This window comes from Neophocaena asiaeorientalis, unplaced genomic scaffold (genome assembly GCF_003031525.2).
Source record: "Neophocaena asiaeorientalis asiaeorientalis breed wild unplaced genomic scaffold, Neophocaena_asiaeorientalis_V1.1 scaffold357, whole genome shotgun sequence".
Classification (NCBI taxonomy): domain Eukaryota; kingdom Metazoa; phylum Chordata; class Mammalia; order Artiodactyla; family Phocoenidae; genus Neophocaena; species Neophocaena asiaeorientalis.
In genome coordinates, this window is record NW_020173270.1 from 1,259,733 (window position 1) to 1,282,874 (window position 23,142).

Sequence of the window (23,142 nt, forward strand, 5' to 3'; positions counted from 1 at the left end):
GGGAAACCGAGTGTGTCAGACACAAAGGGGGTAGTCATTTATTCCTCAGGCATTTATCGTGCACCTACTGTGGGCAAGACACTGTTCTACATGCTCTATGTACATTCACAGAAGTCTCACAGCTGAAGTAAGGATTACCACCCATTGTACAAATGAGGAAACCGAGGCCCCTAGAGGATGAACAACTTACCCCGGGTCAGGCAGGTGAACCATGAGGATGGGTAATGCTCTTAAGTCCATGGTAAACAATCTCTTATGAAGCAAAAAATCAACAGAATTGAATTAAAGCCTGGATCAGGGATGCAGGTGAGACCTAATTTAGAAAGTTCTAGAACACTGGTGTCCATTTGGTGTGGCATATTCCACCGTTCTCCCAGGCTCTCAGGGAACCTCCAGTGGTTCTATTCAGCGCTCTCTTGGCTGGGGGTGAGCTCCCCCGCTTCAAATCTTCATCCTTATACCAGGTGTCCACATCCCTGCCCCCATCCCAGGGACTCCCAGGTGTCCAGGATGGGGGATATCCAAAGGTGAGGGGGCTTGAGTTTTCTTGAGTTTCTTTTCTTTCCTTTTTAATTTTTTTTATAGCAATAAGCAGAACTTATTTATTTATTTATTTATTTATTTTGTGGTACGCGGGCCTCTCACTGTTGTGACCTCTCCCGTTGCGGAGCACAGGCTCCAGACGCGCAGGCTCAGCGGCCATGGCTCACGGGCCCAGCCACTCCGCGGCATGTGGGATCCTCCCGGACCGGGGCACGAACCCGTAGCCCCCGCATCGGCAGGCGGACTCCCAACCACTGCGCCACCAGGGAAGCCCCTATTTATTTATTTATTTATTTATTTATTTATTTATTTAGGCCACGCTGCAAGGCTTGTGGGATCTTAGTTTCCGACTAGGGATCGAACCTGTTCCCCCTGCAGTGGAAGTTGTTAGCGTCCTAACAACTGGACCATCAGGGAATTCCCTTGAGTTTCTATTTTGGCTTGGAGGTGGGTCCAGGAAGGGAAAACTGCCCTTGGGTACCAATGAGCAGCAGAGGAGGCAGGAGAACAACTAGTGTGGTGTCCTTTGGGATATAGCCTTGCCATCCAGTGAACTAATGGATGGAGTCAAAAATGGATGCTGAGTGAATGAGTGATAGCAGGAATTCATATCTCATGCACCTGATCCCTCCACCCCACCCCAGTCCAGGTCCCCCAAAATAAGAATGATAAGCATTTGCTCAATAATTAATAATGAAATAAGTAAAATAAATTTGAGCACCTACTGCATGGCTGGCTTTGTTGCTGGGGACACAGCATTGAACAGGATGGAAACGCCCCCTCATGGAGTGGATATTTACTGTAGCCACGTTCACCTGGACTCTCTCTTTGAATCCTCTCAGCAATCTAATGACCCACTGATCCATTTTGCAAGTGAAAAAAAATCACAGAATGAAGTGTCCTGCCCAATACTGTACAGCTAGGTAACTGAGGCACAGAGAGGTTAAGTGACTTGCTCAGGATCACACAGCAGGTAAAGAGATGGAACTGAGCTTCTGAATCCAGGTTTAAGAGGGAGCCCAAATTAGCAGATACAAACCATTATAGATAAAATAAACAACGAGGTCCTGCTGTATAGCACAGGGAACTACAGTCAGTATCCTGTGATAAACTGTAATGAAAAAAATATGAAAAAGTATATATATATATATAATCACTTTGCTATACACCAGAAACTAACACAACATTGTAAATCAACTGTACTTCAATTAAAACAAAACAAAACAAAGAGGGAGCTCAAAGAGGGTAGGAGGTCGGGAGAGTTAACTATGGGCTCCACCAAGGTCTGCTGGCAGCTGTCAGTGGTCAAGTCCAACCTCTCGAACTTGGCCACGAGAGGGCGCCAGCGAACCTCCGGCCAGACGCAGAGTAGCGCTCGGCCTCCTCCCTCAAGAATGTCAGTGGAGAAGGGAGGGGACGTTGGCCTCTAGCCTAGAGCAGCTGCTGCTGCAGCCCAGATTCCGTCCACCTTCCCCTCCCTGGGACAACAGGTTTGCAGCGAGCCCGGGGCGGGCGGGACGGCCTTGCAGGGATGTGTGCCCTGTTTTCACCCCATCCTCCTGGGTTTCCAGCCCGAGGCTTCCCGGGAAAGCCTGGGCAGGACCCAAGTGTCAAGGAATAACACCCACAGCCACATAACAGCGAACGTCTGTCATTGATGGTATACCTACTAAGTTCCTGCACTTACTGGGACTTTCTCTCCACCAACTCTTCCATTCTACGGATGAGAAAACTGAGGCTCAGAGAGGTACAGTTGATCGCTCTGGCAGGAGGTGTCAGGAGCTTCTTAGTGTGTACGGTATGCCGGGATGTGCCCAGTTTGGTCACTTCCAGTCCCAGCCACGGCTCCTTGGGTCATTTCTTGGTTTCCTCAGGGCTTCAAGAACTGGCTTTGCTTCCAGATCCCTCAGGGAATCGCATGCCTCCTCTGCGGGTCAAAGGAGGTTTCTGAAGGCAGTGAGAGTTTTCAAGAGAAGCTTATTGCTAAGAGGAGATAAAGAATAATTTAGCAATCATGTTTGGGGTTGATTACTAGGTCTGAAAGCACCATGGAATTTCAATGATATGTGTCCCCACAGAGCTCACAGCCGGGTCAGGGAGAACTACCCATAAATAAGAAGCTGCAAGGGCCCAGAGGAGCCTGCTCATCTCATCTAGCCTGGGGAGTCAAGGAAGGCTTCCCGAAGGAAGTGGTATTTAGGTTGAGACCAAAAAGTTTCAGTAAATTAAGAATAATTGGATGGGACTTCCCTGGTGGCGCAGTGGTTAAGAATTCGCCTGCCAATGCAGGGGACATGGGTTTGAGCCCCGGCCCGGGAAGATCCCACATGCCGCGGAGCAACTAAGCCCATGTGCCACAACTACTGAGCCTGCACTCTAGAGCCTGCAGGCCACAACTACTGAAGCCCACGTGACTAGAGCCTGTGCTCTGCAACAAGAAAAGCCATGCAATGAGAAACCCACACACTGCAACAAAGAGTAGCCCCCGCTCACTGCAACTAGAGAAAGCCCGTGCACAGCAACGAAGACCCAACACAGCTAAAAATAAAATAAATTAAATTAAATTAAAAAAAAAAAGCAGGTTCAGGGGATAGAGAGGGGGCCTCTCTGAGGAGGTGACATTTGTGTCCCTATATGAGTTGAAGGAGGAAGACATGTGGATATCTGGGAAAAGTATTCTAGGCAGAGGGAAGAGCAAGTGCAAAGGCCCTGAGATGGAAGTGTGTGTGGAGTGTTTAAGGAACAGCAAGGAGGTCCGTGTTCTGGGAATGGAGTGACTGATAGGGAGAGAATGGGATATAATCTGAGCTGAGTATTCAGGGATCAGATCGTGTAGGAGGCCACATCGTTGTGGATCTGAATCTAAGTTAGAGAGAGAACCAGTGGAGAGTTTTGAAAAGGGGAGTGACATTTTCTTTCTGTGTTAAAAAATTAGTCTGGGGATGTCCTTTGTTCCTATGACTCGAAATCCAAAAGTAACAACACTGATAAAGATGAATAATTCCACAGCATAAAAATAAGACCCAATACCATCACAGAAAAGTTTTTTAAAAAACTGAGAAAAAGTATCTGCACTTCCTACTATAGATCCCTTAATGTTCATAATATGTAAAGAGTTTCTAAGAATTAATAATAAAATATAAACAATCCCATAGAAAAAAACTTGAGCAAAAGTTGTAGTTAGAATGTCCACAAAAAATGAAACACAAATATTCTTTAACGCACTAAAAGACACTGGGCCTCACTCATGATAAGAGCAATGCAAGTTAAAATAAGAGAAATGTGAGATACTAATGTTTATGCATTAGATCAGCAAAACTTTGGAAGATCAATGATGCCCAGTATGTTGAGGCTGTGGGGAAGTAAACATGCTAAGGACATGTTTACATCAGTCCTCCCCAGTAGAGGTGAAATTGATGATGTTCATAAAAATTACAAATGCTTAGTTTCTTTGGCCAAGTAATCCCATGACAGAAATGCTTGCACATTTAGTGAGGCTGTGGGGAAGTAAACATGCTAACATGTGGACATCAGTCCTCCCCAGTAGAGGTGAAATTGATGATGTTCATAAAAATTACAAATGCTTAGTTTCTTTGGCCAAGTAATCCCATGACAGAAATGCTTGCACATGTGTGAAACGAAGTATAAACACGAGGTTATTCATTGCAGTCATTTCTATCACAGCCAAAGATTGGAGAGAGCCCAAAGATTCATTACTACAGGATCAGTTGCATAAATTATTGTCCATCTACACAGTGGAATATATTGCAGCTGAACCAAAGAATGAGGAAGTCTTTTCGGGCTGATGTGAGAAACTCCTAAGACGTATCACTCAAGGAAAGAACCAAAGTTCACACTTATGTGTATAGTATGTTGCTTTTTGTGAAAAAGTTAATATTCATGTTTTTCCACTAAAATACTCCATATTTACTTTTAAAGTTGTGATAAAATATACACAACACAAAATTTACCATTTTGACCATTTTTTGTTGTTGTTGTTTGTTTGTTTTTTTGCGGTACGCGGGCCTCTCACCGTTGTGGCCTCTCCCGTTGCGGAGCACAGGCTCCGGACGCGCAGGCTCAGCGGCCATGGCTCACGGGCCCAGCCGCTCCGTGGCATGTGGGATCCTCCCGGACCGGGGCACGAACCCGTGTTCCCTGCATCGGCAGGCAGACTCCCAACCACTGCGCCACTGGGGAAGCCCTTGACCATTTTTGAGTGTAGAGTTCCGTGGCATTAAGTACATTCATATTGTTGTGCCACCATCCCCACCATCCATCTCCAGAGCTCTTTTTATCTTCCCAAACATGGGGAAGCCCTTGACCATTTTTGAGTGTACAGTTCCGTGGCATTAAGTACATTCATATTGTGCCACCATCCCCACCATCCATCTCCAGAGCTCTTTTTATCTTCCCAAACTAAAATTCTGTCCCCATTAAACACTAACTCCCCATTCCCCCTTCCCAGCCTCTTCAAACCACTGTTTTACTTTCTGGTTACGAATTTGCATACTCTAGGTACCTAATATAAATGGAATCACGCAATATATCTGTCCTTTTATATCTGGCTTATATCGGTAGGCATAATGTCTTCAAGGTTCATCCATGTTGTAGCACATGTCAGAATTTCCTTCCTTTTTAAGGCTGAATACTATTCCTTTGTGTGTATATACCACAGTTTATCCATTCATCAGGGTCTTTTTTCCTTGTATAGTCAGAAAGAAAACCTGGATAAATAACTCATGCAAGTTATAACAGGCAGTGGTGGGGGATCAGGAATTGGGCAGTTGAGGAAAGATGAAGGTAAGAGAATTGTTTAAAAAATATTTCTTCATATATATTTTTTATTTTTAAAAGCACTGTGAGGGCTTCCCTGGTGGCGCAGTGGTTGAGAGTCCGATAGGCAGGGAGGAAAATGCAGAAGGGGAGGAGGCTGGTGCAATATTCCAGGCGAGAAATCATGGCGGTTGGAGTAGGTTAGGGGCCAAGAAGGTGTTTTGAAGTGGTTGGTTCTGAATATACTTTTCAGATCAGGTGAACAGGATCTCCTGATAGATTAGCTGTGAGGTGTGAAAGAGAGAAAGTAGAGACGACGCCAAGATTTTTGGCTTGAGCAGCTAGGATGTAACGATGAGGTGGTGGGGGCGTGAGTGTAGAAATAAAGAGTCAAGGGTTAGGTTGTTATTATCACCTTCTGAGCTTTGGCCAATCTCTGCTGGTCACCAGTAGCATCCACCTGGAATTTAATAACAGCATCCCTCCCCACACTGCATTTGTTTTTATAGTTGCCACCTGGATTGATGATGATTCTTCCTTATATGCAACAGAAACTGACTCAGTGCGATTTAAGCTGCAAAGGAATTTCTTGGGTAGATCCTGAGGGCTCACGGAATCACCAGCCTTGGAAGATTGAAAGGCACAAAGTGGCAGCTCAGGGCAGCAGCTAAGATCACAGCTTAAATCATCCCCCTGAAACCAACCAGAGGCTCTGGCTTTGGCTGCCAGCACTGGCAATGCCACGCTCCTGTCCCTTCTGCTACCTCCTCTTCCTGACCCCTTCTGTGGGTGGCCAACTCTCAATTCTAAATCCTGTGCCTCTGCAGAGTGGAATCAGGGTCACATGCTCACCCTCTAGCTGCAAGAGAAGCTGGGAGAGAAGGCCTGGTGTTTTCTTGCACCAAGAGTCTATACGTAGGGGGTTTGGAATACTGTACGCGCCATCTGCAAATGCATATCGAGTTCAGCTTCTCTCATGGTGGGTATGATGGCTTTTTCTTCTTGGTAAGGAGATAAATGTGTCTTTTAAAATAAATTATTTCAAGGAATTTTTAAAATACTTTTTCAAATTTAATTTTTATTTTTTATTGGAGTATAGTTGATGTACAATGTTGTGTTAGTTTCAGGTGTATAACAAAGGGATTCAGTTATACATATACATGTAACCATTCCTTTTCAGATACTTTTCCCATATAGGTTATTACAGAATATTGAGTAGAGTTCTAAAGGATTTTTTTTTTTTAAAAACAAGAGAATGCTGGACATAAAATTCAGGACAGTGGAGACCTTTGGGGTGAGGCAGACAGTGAATATCGATAATGTTCTAATGGTAGAGTCTGATGGTGGGCTAGTGTGTATGCATTTTGCTCCTCTGCTCTGTCGTCGGCATCTTGGATGGAAAGAGCACACTCACAGTGGGTAATTTGGGAAGTGATGAAGACAGGAACAATGGTTAAGGGAAGGGTCGGGGGTAAGGAGACGTGCCGCCCTGCTGGCAACCGTGGGGTCCCATCACCATCTTCAGTTGAAAGGGGCAAAAGGAGGGAGTGGTTCTCAGAAACTGGAGCTGGGGCTGAGATAGAGGGATGCTGCGAATCCACAGTGACCTGCATGGAAGGAGCGTGAGGGACAAACACCGTGGCCTTTCCCCTCCCACTGGCAGAACCCAACGTAACCGGAAGCCAAAGGTGGAGGAAATTGATTGATGTAATCCTGGGGTGAGCCTCCTGGGTAAAGACCTCTTGCACATGTGCATTTCATCTATTCTTTTAAAAAATTAATTTAATTTAAAAATTGACACAGGGAACTCTACTCAGTACTCTGTAATGACCTATATGGGAAAAGAGTCTAAAAAAGAGTGGATATATGTATATGTATAACTGATTCACTTTGCTGTACACCTGAAACTAACACAACATTGTAAATCAACTATACTCCAAAAAAATTAATTAAAAAATCAATATTCAGGTCATGTGAAATAAAATTACTGGGATAGACTCCAAAAAAAATTAAAAATAAAAATTGAGATATCATTCATATACCATAAAATTTGCCCTGTTTAAATGCACAATTCAGTGGTTTTTGGTGGATTCATAAACTTGTGCAACCATCACCACTATCTACTTTCATATATTCTTTTTCAGGTATTACAACATTGCTTCAAAAGTCCAGTATGGGATAGGGGAAGGGAGGAGTTGATTTGAAAAACTATTAAATAGCCCCCATTATCTCTGCAATGACTCAAAGAGACCTCTTCTGAGGGTCCCGGGCTCAGTTTCCCTTTTTCTAGAAAAGATCACGAGAGATCCCTAAAGACCAGCATAGACTGAGTTGGACAGCCCCAGACTTGATTCCTACCCCTTCCCCTCTGCCCCTGGCAAATGGGGATGTTCTGAGTGGCTTCATCTCATAAAACTGCAGAGCAAACATTAATTTAAAAACTTTGCCCAGAGCTTGGCATTCCAAGGTTTGAACAGAAACCACAACAAAAACTGCAAGTGAAATGAAACAGTCCAGAGGACTTTCGTTTCAGCACTGTTATTGCTAACCCTTGCTTGGTAGAAGATGACATCAGGGGAGTCACCTGCCCAGGGCCACCCACTGAATGAGAGGAAGAGCCAGCATTTATGCCCAGAGTCCATTCACTACCGAATTCTCAAAAGGAGGGCCAAGAAATTTGGGGACACTGTCTCAGGGGTTCTGATGAGACCCCTATTGGTTTAAATTTTTAAAAATTGGGCTAAAATACACATAACACAAAGTTTACCATCTTCACCATTTTTAAATGTACAGTTCATTAGTGATAAGTACCTTCACGTTGTTGTGTAACTGTCACCACCAGCCACCTCCAAGAACTCTTTATCTTGCAAAATTGAAACTCTGTCCCCATTAAACACTAACTCCCTGTTCCTCCCTCCCCCGGCCCCTGACACCCACCATTCTACTTTGCCTCTATGAATCTGACTCCTCTAGGGACCTCATGTAGGTGGTATCATACAGTACTTTTTTTTTTTTTTGCGGTACGTGGGCCTCTCACTGCTATGACTTCTCCCGTTGCGGAGCACAGGCTCCGGACGCGCAGGCTCAGCGGCCATGGCTCACGGGCCCAGCCGCTCCGCGGCATGTGGGATCTTCCCGGACCGGGGCACGAACCCGTGTCCCCTGCACCGGCAGGTGGACTCTCAACCACTGCGCCACCAGGGAAGCCCAGAATCTCCTTCCTTTTTAAGGCTGAATAAATATTCCATTGTATGGGTGGATCACATTTTGTTTATCCAGTAACCCGTCGATGGACATTTGGGTTGCTTCCACCTTTTGCCTATTGTGGACAAGGCTGCTCTGAACATGGGTATACAAATATCTCTTCCAGACCCTGTTTTCAATTCTTTCAGGTAATACCCAGGAATGGAATTGCTGAGTCATATGATAAATCTATTTCGCTGTTTGAGGAACTGCCATACTGTTTTCCATAGTGGCGGTACCATTTTACATTCTCACCAACAGGGCACAGGGTTCCAATTTCTCTACATTCTTGTGAACACTTGATAGTTTCTGGGCAAATTTTTTTTTTGATGTAACCATGCTAATAGGTGTGAGATAGACCCTATTGCTTTTTAATTTTTTATTTAGATGTAAGAAATTGAACTTTATTAAATACAGTGATTGCTAGTGGTTACAAATATATATTTTGTGAAAAAATATACATACATTGCTGGTGTATGCACAAACGCATTTTACTGATGGAGTATGTGACCAGAAAAGTCTGGAGACCCCTTAGTGAAACCAACTTTGGCTGTGTGTATAGGTGGGGAGGAGGGATGGTGATGTTTGGATCATCCCAGAATCCACAGACCGAAGATAGCAAAGTCCAGAGGTTGACTGAGGCAGTCTGTCTCATCCTTCAGGGTCCAGCAACAATGCCCCCTCCTCCAGGAAGCCTCCCTTGCCTTCCCAGACACAACTCCAGCTCTCTGATCTGGGCTCCTCAGCCCAGGGTTCCAGAGTCCCAGGGTCCCCTCTGTCTGCCCCAGCCCTGACCGCAGAGGGGTCTGTGTCTAGAGGCTGAGGGCTCTCTGGGGTCCCAGCAATGCCCAGGCACAGAATGGGTCAAGCAGAGTTTGTTGAATGAATGAATGAATGAGTGGATAGTCTGTATGGCCTGAGATGGATGTGAACCAAAGAGGCTTGGCTGTTCAGGGGTGAGGAGGGTTGGGTGAGGCTCTGCTCACCGGGGCCACACTGGGGTACGGAAGCAGCTGCAGGCCAGACATCGAAGGCCAAGGTTGAGGAGGCGTGGCCAGCGGAAGAGCAGGCGATGGGAGGTTTGCACATACAGGCTGCCGGAGGGGTCCATGGCTTTGAGGGCGGTCAGTGGAGTGTAGCGGGCGTTGGTCTGTCTGCGCAAGGGTGGTCTGGCTGAGCCGATGACCTTGACAATTACCTGCGGGGTAGAGCCCTGAGCTTTGGGACCCAAGGAGAGGGGGTTTCTGTAGGGAGGGGCCCCCTCACATACCTGAGCCATGTCCTGGGGCTCTGGGCCCCCCACTCACCTTGGCCACATCCTGTGGGCTCTGTCCCACAGAGTGAAAGAGCTCCCTGGAGGCCGGGAGGTACAAATCCCGAAAGCAGCTCAGGGTGTCAGCGTCAGTGCCTGGGAACTCGGCTGTGGAAACCTGCTCCAGGAGCTTCCCTTCAAATTCGGTGGCCACCGGGCCCGGCTCCACCAGGGAGATGCTGGGAACAGGGGTAGGGGGAGAAGGTCTTGAGCCCCAACACACTCGCTGCCCCATTTTGCCCATTACTGCCCGTCTTTCCTCTTCACCCCCCTGCTTCTCCCATCATTATTTCATGCCTCCTTGCTCCCCCACCTCCTCGCTACTCCTCTTCCCTTGTCTGTCCCATCACTGCCTTCATTCCCCTGTCACTGTCCAAGTGCCCGCCTCACAAGATGTTGAACTGAAGCAGCTGGACAGCCAGACTCTCGAAGAATCCCTCCATGGCGAACTTGGAGGCCGCGTAGACTTCATTGAACACGACACCTGAGAGGATTACAGGAAGGTGGGCTCTTTGGGGGTCTGGGTGATGGGCTTTGTAGGTCCAGAGGGATGGGGTCTTGGGAGACAGAGCAAAGAGGATTTAAGGATCAGAGCATATCTGGGGCCAACCTGATGGGTGTATGTGATGGGAGCCTATGGGGTCAGGATGAGGTTGTCTTGGGGTGCCAGGTCCCATCTCTTCCTGGCAGTGTTCCATCCACCCTCAGCCCAGGGAACTCTCCTATTTCCCTCTATCCTCTAAACCCTTGGGCCACTTGGGCATGGGATGCCCAGGGTCCCCAAGGGCAAGCACCATTCACCAGGGTCTTTACTGGTCCCTGTTGAGCAGTGAATGTGTCCCCCTCCCTTCCAAGATCAGGAGATTCAGCTGGAAGAGAGGCTGAAGGGATGGGGCTGAGTACATGCAGCTTTTCCATGACAGGGTAACAAGTAGGGTGGATTCCTTAGGGGACTGCTGGGGAGGGGGGCAGATCCGAGGAAATTTCCAGGGAAAGGAAGGGAGTCTAGAGAGGTTCAAGGAGGAAGGGCCCGGGAGAAAGAATGGCAAGTAGATGGCCTCCATAGTAGGCCCATAGCAGACATCATTAGTTGATCTCTGCTCTTTTTCCTGCAGAACCGCAGAGTCCCAAATCCAGACATCTCTGGAGCCTGGTGGGAGGTGTTTGGCAAGAAGGAGCCTCAGGAGGAGTGCTGATGGTTCCTTTGAGTTTTGTGGGATGGTTGGAAGAAATTTTTGGAGGTTTCCAGAAGTGGGGTTGAAAATGGATGTGGATGGCCTTTGGCAGCATCTATACCACCCCTGTCTACTCCTGTACCATGGTAGACATAGTTAATCTATCCCAGAACTTTTTCCTTCTGAGCTGCAGAATGCTTCTCAATGAAGGCATATTTAGGGAATATGAGCTAAAACCTAGTTGCCATCCTTCCAGCCGGGGGAGGGTCAGACGCTGGGAGGATTCCCAGGGGTGCATCCCCAGGGCTCACCTTGCAGCCCCATGACACTGCTGACCACCACGATGTGGCCCTGTCGTCTCCTCTTCATGCCAGGAAGTACAGCTTTGACCAGACGGACGGCCCCGAAAAAGTTGGTATCAAAGACGTTCTGCATGGCAGCTAGGCTGAGCCCCTCCAAGGGCCCCACCAGGCCCACTCCAGCATTATTCACTAAGGGGGTAGGGCTGAGGGTTATTTTGAAGTCCCCCAACCCTTCTAGTGTCACTCCCCCAGGGACACTCCCTAAATTATCCCACCCCTCCCCCACTCCAATTTCAGGGCTAGTCCAAGGTATCTTGGGCGGACAAATGTGTAGCACTGATAATCTTTAAATATAGTTCAGCATTTGTTATAGGGGACTCTGAGCCCTGGGTGGGGAAGAGGGCTGCTAGGGACAGCCTCTACTTTAATGCATGAGCAATTCAGCTCTGACCCCAAATTGCATCAAAACAGCCACACCCTCCTTAGAAGACCGTTTAGGGACCATGAGTTGCTTCTTCATCATGCTCCTTTCCCACAATGACTCATCAAATTAGTTTTCCCAACCACATATGGTTTTCTCCATATGTGAGAATTTCTATTTGATAAAATCCACCCTATCCCCAGGTCTCAGTATATTTCTTATATCGCTAATAAACTGAATGGTATCCTGGGCTCTTAGCCAACTGATCTACCCCTTCTCTCCAGGGTCAGAGGTTATTAGGGAAACAAGAGAGTTAGTGCCCAGACACTGGAAAGAACTTGCTGTGATAAAGATCTATGTTTAGGCCAGGGAGGGGGCGAGTGACCCCAGGGGATGCTCAGACTCACCCAGAACGTCCACTTCTCCCTGGATGCAGCTGAGACACTGGGCCACTGACTCATCACTGCACACGTCCAGCTGGGCCACGGTGAGGGTCTGACCCAGAGCCTCCCCAGCAGCTGCCTCCAGTGTCCCCTTCTTTCCCAGGTCTCTCATGGTGGCCACCACTGGGGACAGAGAACAGAGTTGGAGCAGGCACTAGGTTCCTTTACCCTGTGTGTGGACTTACATGTTCCTGTGATATTTTGCATGAATAGTCACAGAGGAATGGAGACCCACAGATTTATACACCTACATTTGCCATACAACCACAAATGCATACTTGTGTACAGTTATCTGTATATACTTCCATCCATCCATCCACTCATCTAGCAAACATTTATTGAGCATCTACTACACCCTATGCACTATTCTAGGTGCTGAGGCTATTGCATGAAATAAGATAAAGTCCCTGCCTTCACAGAATTCGAAACCAGTAGGTAATACAATAAAATAAATACAGAACAGATGGCTTGAGAAAAGAAATGCATGCACACCTAAAGTCAACATATGTGCAAACATGCACATGCAAGTGTGAATAGCCCCATTTACATCATCAACGCAGGTTCCAATTTATTGAACACCTACTATATGCCAGATAATATGCTAAACACATTTATAAACACTAACTCTAATCCTTACAAGAATCCTATGATCAGGTCATTGACTTATTTTCCAAAGATGGCCTCAACATCTTTTATCACACATGCTGTTCTAGAACCTAGCTGCTCACCCCTCAGCCCATGAAATCTGATTCCTCTCCCCTTGAATCTTGTGGCTAGCTGGGAATCAATAGACGATGGTAAAAGTAACCCTGTGTGGCTTTTGAGATTAGGATGGAAAAGATGTTGCAGTTTCTGCTTTGCTTGCTGGAGTACTCACTCTTGTATGCTTCAGCCACCCTGTAGCAGCCCAGCTGTCCTGAGGCCACCATGCTGGGAGGAAGCCCAAGCTTAGCCCAGATAGAAAGACCACATGTTCCAGTCTCCTCTGTGAGCCTTTGACCCTGAGCCCCCGAAGCGCCCAGCTGAGCCCTTCCAAATTCATGACCCTTGTAAACCATGAGACACAGATGATTGCAGCTGTTTTACGCCATACATTTTGGCATACAGCTGTGTACGCCATACACCCCATGCATTTTGGGGTGACTTGCTTTGAGCGATAGTAATCAGAACATGTAGGCCATATTATTATCCCCATTAACACACTGAGGTTCAACACAGTGAGGTTTCTTGCCTGCTCCAACCCCTAGCAGGTGTGAGAACTGAGATTTCAACCTGGGTTCGTCTGAGTGCTGAGCTCATGCACCTGTACCCATGTTTGCACCCGCCCCCCCCCCAACGCCTGCACCCACCCTCACACACACATTTGCATGTTGTCTGTGAGCCCATGTAACTCGCAGGTGCTGCACACATGAATGGGACCACATGCATCTACATATGGTGACAAGCATGGGCCCGGGGGCTGGGCTACCTGAGTTCAGATCCAGACTCTGCCAAGTTCCAGCTTGGGCAAGGACATTTGGCAGTCCGTGCCTCAGTTTCCTTATTTCTAAGATGGGGCAAATGGCAGTGTCCACCTTATCGGGGTGGTGTGGGGATTAAATGACTTTCTAATATGCAAAACACTTAGATGGAAGCCTGGCACATTGCAAACGGTCAATAAAAATCATCCTTCAGCAGTGTTAGACACTCATCTGCCAGCCCACAGGGACACACACTGCACAATTCCCTCTCTGTACACTGACACCCAGACTGTCACACCCAAAGCTGTGCATGTCTCTAAGACAGAGGGTAGAGGGCGGGGAGAAGCAACTCTGCCAACTGGGGCAATGCCCTCACCCCTCCATCCTCCTCTTAAGTAGTGGCCCTTTGCTTACTTCGACTCCAGTGTGCGCTGGGTCAGAGGTTCCCATGGGTGGGGTGAAGATTGGGGCTATTGATCCCAGAGTGGCAGGGGGCCGAGTCTCTAGACCTAGAGCCCCCTCCTCCTTAAACCCTCAAGGTCAGGGTCACTTAAGAGGCTTATCTTGGAGCCTTAATCTCAGGATGAGTGGGGGTGGGGACTCTTAGGGAATGACTAAGTGAAACCTCAGAGGAGCCCTCTCCAGCCAGCCCTTCTAAAAATAAATATCACCCACACCCACCCCACTGGCTTTATTTTGCCTCTGACCACTTATCTGCACTAGCCACGTAATACGATATAAAATCTGTTTATTGTTTGTTCTCCCTCACCTCCCCCACTACATCACTACCTAGAACAGAGATTTTTGTCTATTCTGTTCGCAGCTGTGTTTCTAGCACCTAGAATCTGGCACCCAACGGGCGCATTAGAAATATTCTTTGGATGAGGGGATGATTCACAGGCAGAGGTGGGAAGGGGCCCTCCATGTGTCCTGGGTCCTCCCCAAGCTCCCAAATGCAGTCGAAGTCATGGACTAGTGGAAGTAGTGCTGGGAGAGCTAAGGGTCTTGGGAAGCTGTGCCCACTCCTGTCCTTCCCAGCCTCACCCTGGTCCCCTTACCCTGGTAGCGCTGCCTGGGGTCACGAGCCAGCTGCACCGCGAGCTCCAGGCCAATTCCCGAGGAACATCCTGAGATCAGTACAGTCCGGGGTGCGTCGGCCATGTTGATCCCTTTCTGGACGCGTGACCTCTGCTGGCCGGCACCTGACTCCCGCCACCCATCCTCTGCTCATCTGCCCCTCCTGAGCACACCCCACCTGCAGGATGAATGGGCCCTGGGAGCCCTCAATTATGAACTGACTTTGGGCAGGCAGCTGGGGGGAATCCCTTCACTTCAATATAGTGCCTTCCTTTTATCGGTCAAAAATGTCCTCTCGCTGCTACACTCAAAACTGGGGGCTTTTGTTACGATGATAAATTATCCAGGGCTGGGGGCAGTTTCAGGCAGTGTGGGGAATAAGTGGAGGTGTTCTCTTGCTGTCTCTACTCTGGGCAAAGAATCTGTGATCGGAGAGAGGTGACCGAGAGTGTGGTCCCAGAAGGGTCCGTTCAAGGAGAATGGGCAGAAACGTCAGAAGGTATGATTAGACTATAGGAAGAACTTCCCAGCAGACCAAGGCAGGGCAGGAACTGTATGAGCGTTTTTGCCAGAAAAGTCTTAGTCTCTGATGTCCCTGGAGAGAAAGGAGGAGCAGCTTGGGGAGATTCCCTCTCCTCCCCCCCTTTCTCAGGGCCCCCCTCCCCCTCAGGCCAGATGGGGCCCCACCCCCTCCTCCCTAAGGCCACAGAGTCTCTTTGTCTGAGGAGCCAGAGGCTGGGAGGGAGACACTGCCGGCTTCTCCCTCTTGGCCTCGGGGTGGGGGAAGTGGGCAGTTCAGGGCCCGGGATATGCCCCTTGGGTTCCTCCCTGCGGAAGCTCCTTCAGATCCAGCATGTCTGTGCTTGTTCAATGGCACAGACAGCTCCACCTGACCTGACCCACTGGGGCCTCCTCACATGGAGGCGGGGACGTCCCAGTGGGGTGAGGGGGGGGTTCCGCCTCACCCCAGGAATGGCAGGGGTCCACCCCTCCCTGTGGCAGTGTCCTGGTTAGGGTAGGGCTATACTCCCTGATTTAATGGGCCATGTGTGAGAATGGAGCTGGGACATCCATCTGGGGCCTGAGTCAGGGAGAAGAGGGCTAGGGATGGAGGTGGGAGCCTTTATTTGAAGATTAAGAGTTTGGGGGAAAGAAAGAACTGTGAGAACTGTGTCTTGGAATCTGTGGTGAGGGTTTGGGGGTGGGGCTAAGGACCCCATTTTGGAATCTGGGGTGGAGTTTGAGGCTGCGTGAAGATCCCTTATTTAGGGACCTGCAGGGAAAGTATGGAGTGAGGTCGGTACCTCTTATTGTGGGACCAGGCAGGTGGGTGAGAATTTGACATCAGAATTTGGGGGACTGGCTGAGACAGAAAGGATCTGGTATAAAGCTGTACCCCCTAATTCCAGGGCCTGGATGGAGGCTGAAGGTTAGGAGGCCTGTTAGGAGAAAAGGGTTTGGGCTAAGGCTGGGACCCCGGATTCTAAGGGTGGGTGGGAGTGACCCTCCTCCGACCCTGTGGGGTGAGGCAAGAAGGGCCCAGCTCCCGGCCCACGGCTCCACCCCTAGCTGGGCAATCAGAGCTCAGTACAAACTTTCCCAATTCCACCCACCAGCTGTCAGCTACCCACCCCCCCCTTCCGCGAGCTCCGCCTGGCCTGGAGCTGGAGCGCAGGGCGAGGCCAGGGCGGGGTCTCGGGCAGTCTCCTGTGGATCCCGAGTGGAGCCGGCCGCCGCGAGATTGCCCCGAGCCCGTGGAGTCGCCGCGCCCCGCAGCCGCCCAGGCTGGTCCCCCGCCTTGAGTGTGGGTCCCGTGGGAATGGGGAATCGCCGGGGCCTGGGCCAGCCGCGGGCCGGCCTCTGCCTGCTCCTGGTGTCTCTGCAGCTTCTCCCCCGGACGCAGGCCGGTGAGCCGGGAGGGAGAAAATAGGACCCGGAGTGCAGGATCCATCGAGGCCCCCAAAGACGGCGTGGAGTCGGGAGTCGGGGGCGTGCATGGGGGTCGTGCACGTTGCGCGTGGCTACGGTGTGGTGTTGGGGGGCGAGTGTCTGACTCTGGGCGGTTTGTGAGTGTGACAGCTTGGTGGGGGGGGGTCGGAGAAAAGTGTGACCCTGTTTCCTGGTGGGTGCGTGGCAATGAATGCCATTTGGAGTGAAACTGTGTGTGCTGGGTGTGGGAGATGACGATGATGGTACACCTGGGTGATGGGATATAGCCCCTGGGCGAGTATGTGATTGAGTTGTGGGTAGGGGAGTGTGTGTCTGTGTGGGGGGCTGATTTTGAGAATTACCGTGTGTGTGTTATGCGTGTGATTGTGTGTCTCTGGGTGACCCTCTGAGGACTGTGGTTGTGGTTTGGGAGGCTAAATACTTGCCCATGAGGATGAGTCTCAGGGGGATGGGGGATGGTGAGCGGGGACTAGTAGGGAAGAGGGTTGATCTGGCATTCAGAGCTCCCTTTGCGTCTCACCAGATAGCTTCACCTTATTCCCCCTCTTTCTCCTCTGCCCCTAATTAGCGCGCGCCCACCTCCTTTCCCCCCCATCTTTGCCCCCTTTCCCCCTCCCCGTACTCCCCTGAGCCGGGATCAGCACCATGGACAGGGCCTCGGGAGGGCCTTGGTGAGGGGCGAGGCGGGGCGGGGCGCGGGGCGGGGCGGGAAAAAAATGTTCCTAGGAATTTCTCAGGGGCCCCCCCAGGGGTCCCGGGGGCCGCCGGACGGGTGAGTCAGCGCTGACGCACGCCCAGCTGCGCGAATCTGGCTGGGCGCCGCGCCCCTCCCCCCAGGGTTCTGGGTCGGGGGCGCCCCGGGGTTCGGGAAAGTCGTGGTCCCTCAAGTGGTGATTGAGGGGGGCTTCCCTGGTCTGAGATACCCCACGTCAGGCCCTCCCCGTAATCCCTCCCTAAGGTGAACTCAGGACCCCAACACACCCACCCCCACTTTCTCACTTTCTCCTTTTCTCTGCAGTCCAGAGAGGTGTGTGTTTACGCGGATAATCCCAAAGTGGCCCATGTCCCACTCCCACGGTCACACATCCACACAGTCGTGCGATCTCAGGCGTGCACTCAGAATAGAAGGCCCCTGGGACACGAAGAACGTTAAACACCTGGGGCCCACGCCAAGGCAGCCCCATCAGCCACCCGTCCCATGGTCACAGTTTTTGTCACCCACCTACACTTTCAAACTCTCACACATGCTTCCACTGGCATCCATACAACGCAGTCGATGTTCTCAACCAGTCACCCACTCACTGACTTGGCCACACTCTCACATATAACCACACTCCTCCATCTGGAGTCTGAGCTATTACTATCACAGACTCCCGTGCATCACCTGCAGGACCTCGAGCTCACTGCCAGGACCCCAGGACAAGTCAAAGGACTGCACCTAATCCCTCCATCATAGGCCAAACACTCACAGACATCGACACGCCACAAAGCACACGCTCAGCTAGTCCCTGGTCCGTACAGAGTCACACACGTGCTCGCACAGTCTCATGCATGTACACAATCGCGCGTGTACCTATTTGCACAGACACTCACACCTAGGCTCTCCTACTCATCTGAGAGGGTCCCAGCCGTGTCCCAGCCCGGTCCCTGCCTGCCTTCTTCCACATCCTAGACCCCCACCTAGCCTCTCCCTGGGGTCCTGACCAGCACAGGGGAGAATCTGTGGGGGAAGGGCAAGCCAGTTACTTGACAGACTGCTGCCCCCTGGCCCTGCAGGCAGAACTCAATGCCTCTTGTGTGTCTCCTTGTCACAAAGCCAGCCATGGAAAGAAAGGGCAGTTGGTTTCTGAAAGGTCATTACAGAAGGAACACAGATTGAAGCAGGAGACATTTGGGTTAGATGCTGGGAAAGACTTTTAAAATATTAACGAGCAGTTGGTCAAGGAGAGACCCCTTCCCAGTGCATAGAAAGTGGAGTCTGGGTGAAAGGAGAGCCTGGGAGAGCCACAATGGGGGGAATCACGGACCTCAGCCCTCCCCTGGGCCCCCGCCCGGAGACGGGGCAGCTGGGATGATCATTCCACGGGAGAATGACCCTTGTGGTCAGCAGAGCCTGGGAGCCCAGATTTTAGCCCCAGGGGGCTGTAACCCAAATACCTCTTAATAACAACCCAGCCACAGAACAGGCAATTAGAGATGGGGCCGGTGGAGGCAGCAGGGTTAGGGGAGAGAGAGAGAGAGAGAGATGGAGGGAGTAATCCACACACAGAGATATATAGAGGCACAGAGATAGAGGTATGCAGAGAGAAACAGATGTGAGACCGAGGGAAATACCAATAGGCAGAGACAGAGAGCTAGAGAGTGAGGGAGAGCTGGGAAGTAAGAGAGGGAGGGAGAGAGAAAGACTGATTCAGAGTTGGACTCAGAAAGTGGGACAGAGAGAAGGCAGGGAGGGGGAGAGAAGAAAAAGAGAGGAGAACAAGGTTGGGGGCAAGAGAGAGCTGAGGTTGGAACAGGGCTCTGGAGAGTCTGAAGACTGAGGGGTCTGACCCAGGAGGAGCTGGGATGGGGGGGCCCTCATCCAAACCCCTGTCTCCCCCAAGTCTGGCCCCCTACCCTGGATCCCAATGGTGAGATCAGTAGAGCCGCCCCTGGGGTGAGGTCATGGCAGAATCCGGCTCCTGCCAAGAGGCTGGGTCAGGGGGTCAGTGGGACAGTCTGCTGTGGGGAGGGGAGATCAGGCAGGAGTTTGGGGCTCAGGGGAAGACCCCGCCCACCCTTGCCCAAGCCATGTGGTTCCACTTAGCACTGGCCAGGCTGCACCGGGTGGGGCTGGTAGGACAGCCTGGGTTAGGATCTCACTGGACCAGTCCCTTCCTTTGCTGGGATGAGAGGGAGAGGGTCAGAGGGAGGAGGTCAGGAGGTTATCAGAGAGAGGTGATCAGAGGATAAGGTCAGAGGGGGTGATAAAGTGGGGAGGTCCACAGGTCAGATGGAAGAAACTGGGATAGGAAGAGGGAAGAGGTCAGGTGGTAGTCAGAGGGAGGTGGTCAGGGTCAGGCAAAGAAGGTCAGAGGGGGTGGCCAGGAGAAATCAGCGGGGATCAGGGAAAGAATGGTCAGAGGGAGGAGGTCACGAGTGATGAAGGTCAAGGAGGAGGTCAGAGGGAGGAGGTCACAAGTGATGAAGGTCAAGGAGGAGGTCAGAGGGAGGAGGTCATGGGTGATGGTGGTCGAGGAGGAGGTCAGAGGGAGGAGGTCATGGGTGATGGTGGTTGAGGAGGAGGTCAGAGGGAGGAGGTCATGGGTGATGGTGGTCGAGGAGGAGGTCAGAGAGAGGAGGTCACGAGCGATGAAGGTCGAGGAGGAGGTCAGAGGGAGGCGAGCCCAGGGAAGAGGTGGGGAGAACACACCCAAGGAGCCCCTCCTCTCTAAGCGGGTTTCCCCTGGCAAGGGGGGCTTCAGGCCTGGGAAGCAGCCCCAGGGAGCTGGTGCGGGGGAGTGTGGAGAGGGGGACAGTTTGGCTCTGGGGCTCAGGCCAGGAAGCTTTGATTCATCCCAGAACTAGGTCAGCTTTTTTTTTTTCTCACCGAAAACCAAGGGAAAAAAACAGGAGTCAACAGGCTGATGAAGCTGGAACAGCTGTGGAGTGGTGAGGGGGGTATGCGTCCCAGGCCTGCTCCTTCCCCCTGACCCACAAACATAGCGGGGCAGGGGGGCCTGAGTCCCCCAAACCCGAGCCACTCACGCAGAGTGCTGGGCTCGTTGTAACTGCCCCGCACCCTGGCTTCTTTCCGTAGCAGACCCTGTGGATGTGCTGAAGGCCCTGGGCGTGCGGGGGGGCCAGGCTGGGCTCCCCGAGGGTCCCGGCCTCTGCCCCCAGAGGGTCCCACAGGGCGACCGGGCATTCGGGGTGGGCAAGGCCAGCACGCTCGGTGTCCCCACGTGGGAGCTCTTTCAAGGTGAGTCAGGGTGAGAGGGGCTGTGGTTCATCGTGGGAGCATGGGTCACAGTCGGGCCATCTGAGCTGCCCCTTTCCCTCTGCCCTCCCAGCCGAGCACTTTCCCGAGAGCTTCTCCGTGCTGGTCACTCTGCGTGGCCGGCCAGCCAACCAGTCTGTCCTTCTATCCGTCTACAATGAGGCCGGTGTCCGGCAGCTGGGCCTGGCGTTGGGGCCGGCTCTGGACCTCCTAGGTGACTCCTTCAGCCCCCTTCCCCAGCAGGTCAACCTCACGGATGGCAGGTGAATATGGGGAAGGTGGGAGTCCCAGGAGAGGTGAGATGAGAGCACGCCCCCACTGAGACTGTCCCCTTGCAGGTGGCACCGTGTGGCGGTCAGTGTGGATGGTGGGATGGTGACCCTGGTGGCTGACTGTGAACCTCAGCCCCCCGTATTGAGCCAGGGACCTCAATTCATCAGCACAGCTGGACTTACTGTGCTGGGGACCCAGGACCTCGGGGAGGAGACTTTTGAGGTAGCGCTTCAGTGATGGGGGAAACTGAGGCAGGAGGCAGGAGGGAGATTTGTCCACAGCCTGAATCTGGAGAAGAGAACGGAGAAGGGAACTATCCAGCTTTGACTTAGCGCCAGGAAGCTGAGGAAGGGAGCGCCAGGCATCACGGTGCATCTTTGTGGCCTGTGCCTGTGAGACTGTAAAGCCATGAACTGATCATTTGTGATGGTGCATACTTGGCTTATGGTGGAAGGATAAGGTTGTGATGTGTGACGGCGCTGCTGGTTGTGATGGAGTGTGATGCCAGCGAGGCATGGAGTCGTGTGCCTCTGGGACAGATGTGTTTTCGATGTGGTGATTGTTACGTGTGTCATGACAGTCCAGGGACCACATCATCTTGCTTCCCTCCTTATCCCCAGTACCTTGAAGGGCACCTGGCACACAGTAGGTGTCACCATGTGCCACGAGTGAAGGAACAATTGTGCCTCTGATGAGACAGAGGTTGTGGGGTGTGGCTTGTGGTTGTGGTTTGGTGTCACCCTGATAGAATCTTCCTCCTCTCAGTTTTTTGGGGCAGAGGGATTTCTGGGGCTATGGTGGGGCTTCCTCCTCCCTATACTTAGCCTGCTTTGGGTGGAAAAACACCAGACCTTGATGCTTGGAATGGGGGTCGGAGTCAGCCTGCAGACCCCTTCCCGGACCCCCACTCTCTCCCCAGGGAGATATTCAGGAGCTGCTGATAAGCTCAGATCCTCAGGCTGCCTTCCGAGCCTGTGAGCAGTACCTTCCTGGCTGTGACGACCTGGATCCTGTAGCCACAGGGGTGAGTAAGGGGCTTGTCCTGAGGTCGCTGGCTGAGTCATCCCTGGCTCCAGGTCTCAGGAATGAATGAATTCTGAGCCCTACCCAGGGGGCTGAGTGACCGCTGCCCTTAAACTGTTCTTAGGCATGAATGACCTTGACTTCAGGTCACATAACTGACCCTTGGCCCCTCATCATATGATTTACCTTGACCCCAGGTCCCAGGGCTGAGTGAGCCCTGGCTTTAAAAGATAGGACCAGGGCTTCCCTGGTGGCGCAGTGGTTGAGAGTCCGCCTGCCGATGCAGGGGACACGGGTTCGTGCCCCGGTCCGGGAAGATCCCACATGCCGCGGAGTGGCTGGGCCCGTGAGCCACGGCCGCTGAGCCTGCGTGTCCGAAGCCTGTGCTCCGCGACGGGAGAGGCCACAACAGTGAGAGGCCCGCGTACCGCCAAAAATAAATAAATAAATAAAATTTAAAATATAAAATAAAATAAAAGATAGGACCAATGGACCATGTGCCAGCATGACCCCAGGTGATCTGAGTGACGGGGCCTCCACTCAGGGAATCTGGACCCGACTGGAGTCCTCTTCCCAGGTACCCCAGGGGGAGCCAGAAACCCCTCCCCGTCGGCGGAAGGGGAAGGGAAAAGGGAAGAAAAAAGGGCGAGGTCGTAAGGGGAAGGGCAGGAAGAAGAAGAGCAAGGAAGTTTTGGCCCTGAGCCCACCTCCTGTCTCCCTGGAGAACCAGGTAAGGGGTCTGCGGTATCTCCCCTCTGTTCTTTGGCCGCCCTGCTTCTGGCCTCTGATCCCCACTGACCCCTTGTGCCTCATCCAAGGTCTCTGCCTCTTGTCTCCAATAACTGACCTTTGACTTCTCTCAGCTGACTGATCACTTGTCGGGGGGGTCTGGTCCTGTCTTAGGTGCTCTTTCATATCTCCCTCCCAACTTCCAGTTCTGCGGGGGGACTAGAGAGAGGGAGCACACCCAGTCGAGTACCTTATGATTAGGGGGCTCTTGGTGAGGGCTACTGTTTAAGGGGAGCCACTAGCTGGGGTGAATGATGGGTTCGTTAGTTAGTGTGTCATTGTTTGGGGTTGACTGGTTGGGGTCATGGGTGAGGGTTATTCATTGGGGGTCGCTAGCTGGGGGGACACTATTTGGCCTCCCTGATGGAGATTGCTG

General features: G+C 51.5%; 2 protein-coding genes across 2 annotated transcripts in view; one reads left to right on the forward strand and one right to left on the reverse strand.

The window, feature by feature from the left end:
- Nucleotides 1-9,544: 9,544 nt before the first annotated feature.
- Nucleotides 9,545-14,856, reverse strand: RDH8 (retinol dehydrogenase 8). The gene is made up of 6 exons (XM_024746054.1): nucleotides 14,734-14,856; nucleotides 12,180-12,338; nucleotides 11,361-11,540; nucleotides 10,265-10,358; nucleotides 9,870-10,053; nucleotides 9,545-9,760 (listed from the first exon to the last, which is right to left on the reverse strand). The coding sequence occupies exons 1-6, from the start codon at nucleotides 14,834-14,836 to the stop codon at nucleotides 9,545-9,547; spliced, it is 936 nt and encodes a 311-aa protein (XP_024601822.1). The 5' UTR covers nucleotides 14,837-14,856.
- A 1,603-nt stretch (nucleotides 14,857-16,459) lies between these two features.
- COL5A3 (collagen type V alpha 3 chain) overlaps nucleotides 16,460-23,142 on the forward strand; it is a 38,565-nt gene continuing 31,882 nt past the window's right edge. The window contains exons 1-6 of the mRNA XM_024746005.1: nucleotides 16,460-16,659; nucleotides 20,505-20,663; nucleotides 20,755-20,944; nucleotides 21,020-21,176; nucleotides 21,874-21,978; nucleotides 22,555-22,707. Of these exons, the coding sequence (XP_024601773.1) occupies nucleotides 16,572-16,659; nucleotides 20,505-20,663; nucleotides 20,755-20,944; nucleotides 21,020-21,176; nucleotides 21,874-21,978; nucleotides 22,555-22,707 (852 nt within the window). The 5' untranslated portion in view covers nucleotides 16,460-16,571. The remainder of the gene's footprint in view (nucleotides 16,660-20,504; nucleotides 20,664-20,754; nucleotides 20,945-21,019; nucleotides 21,177-21,873; nucleotides 21,979-22,554; nucleotides 22,708-23,142) is intronic.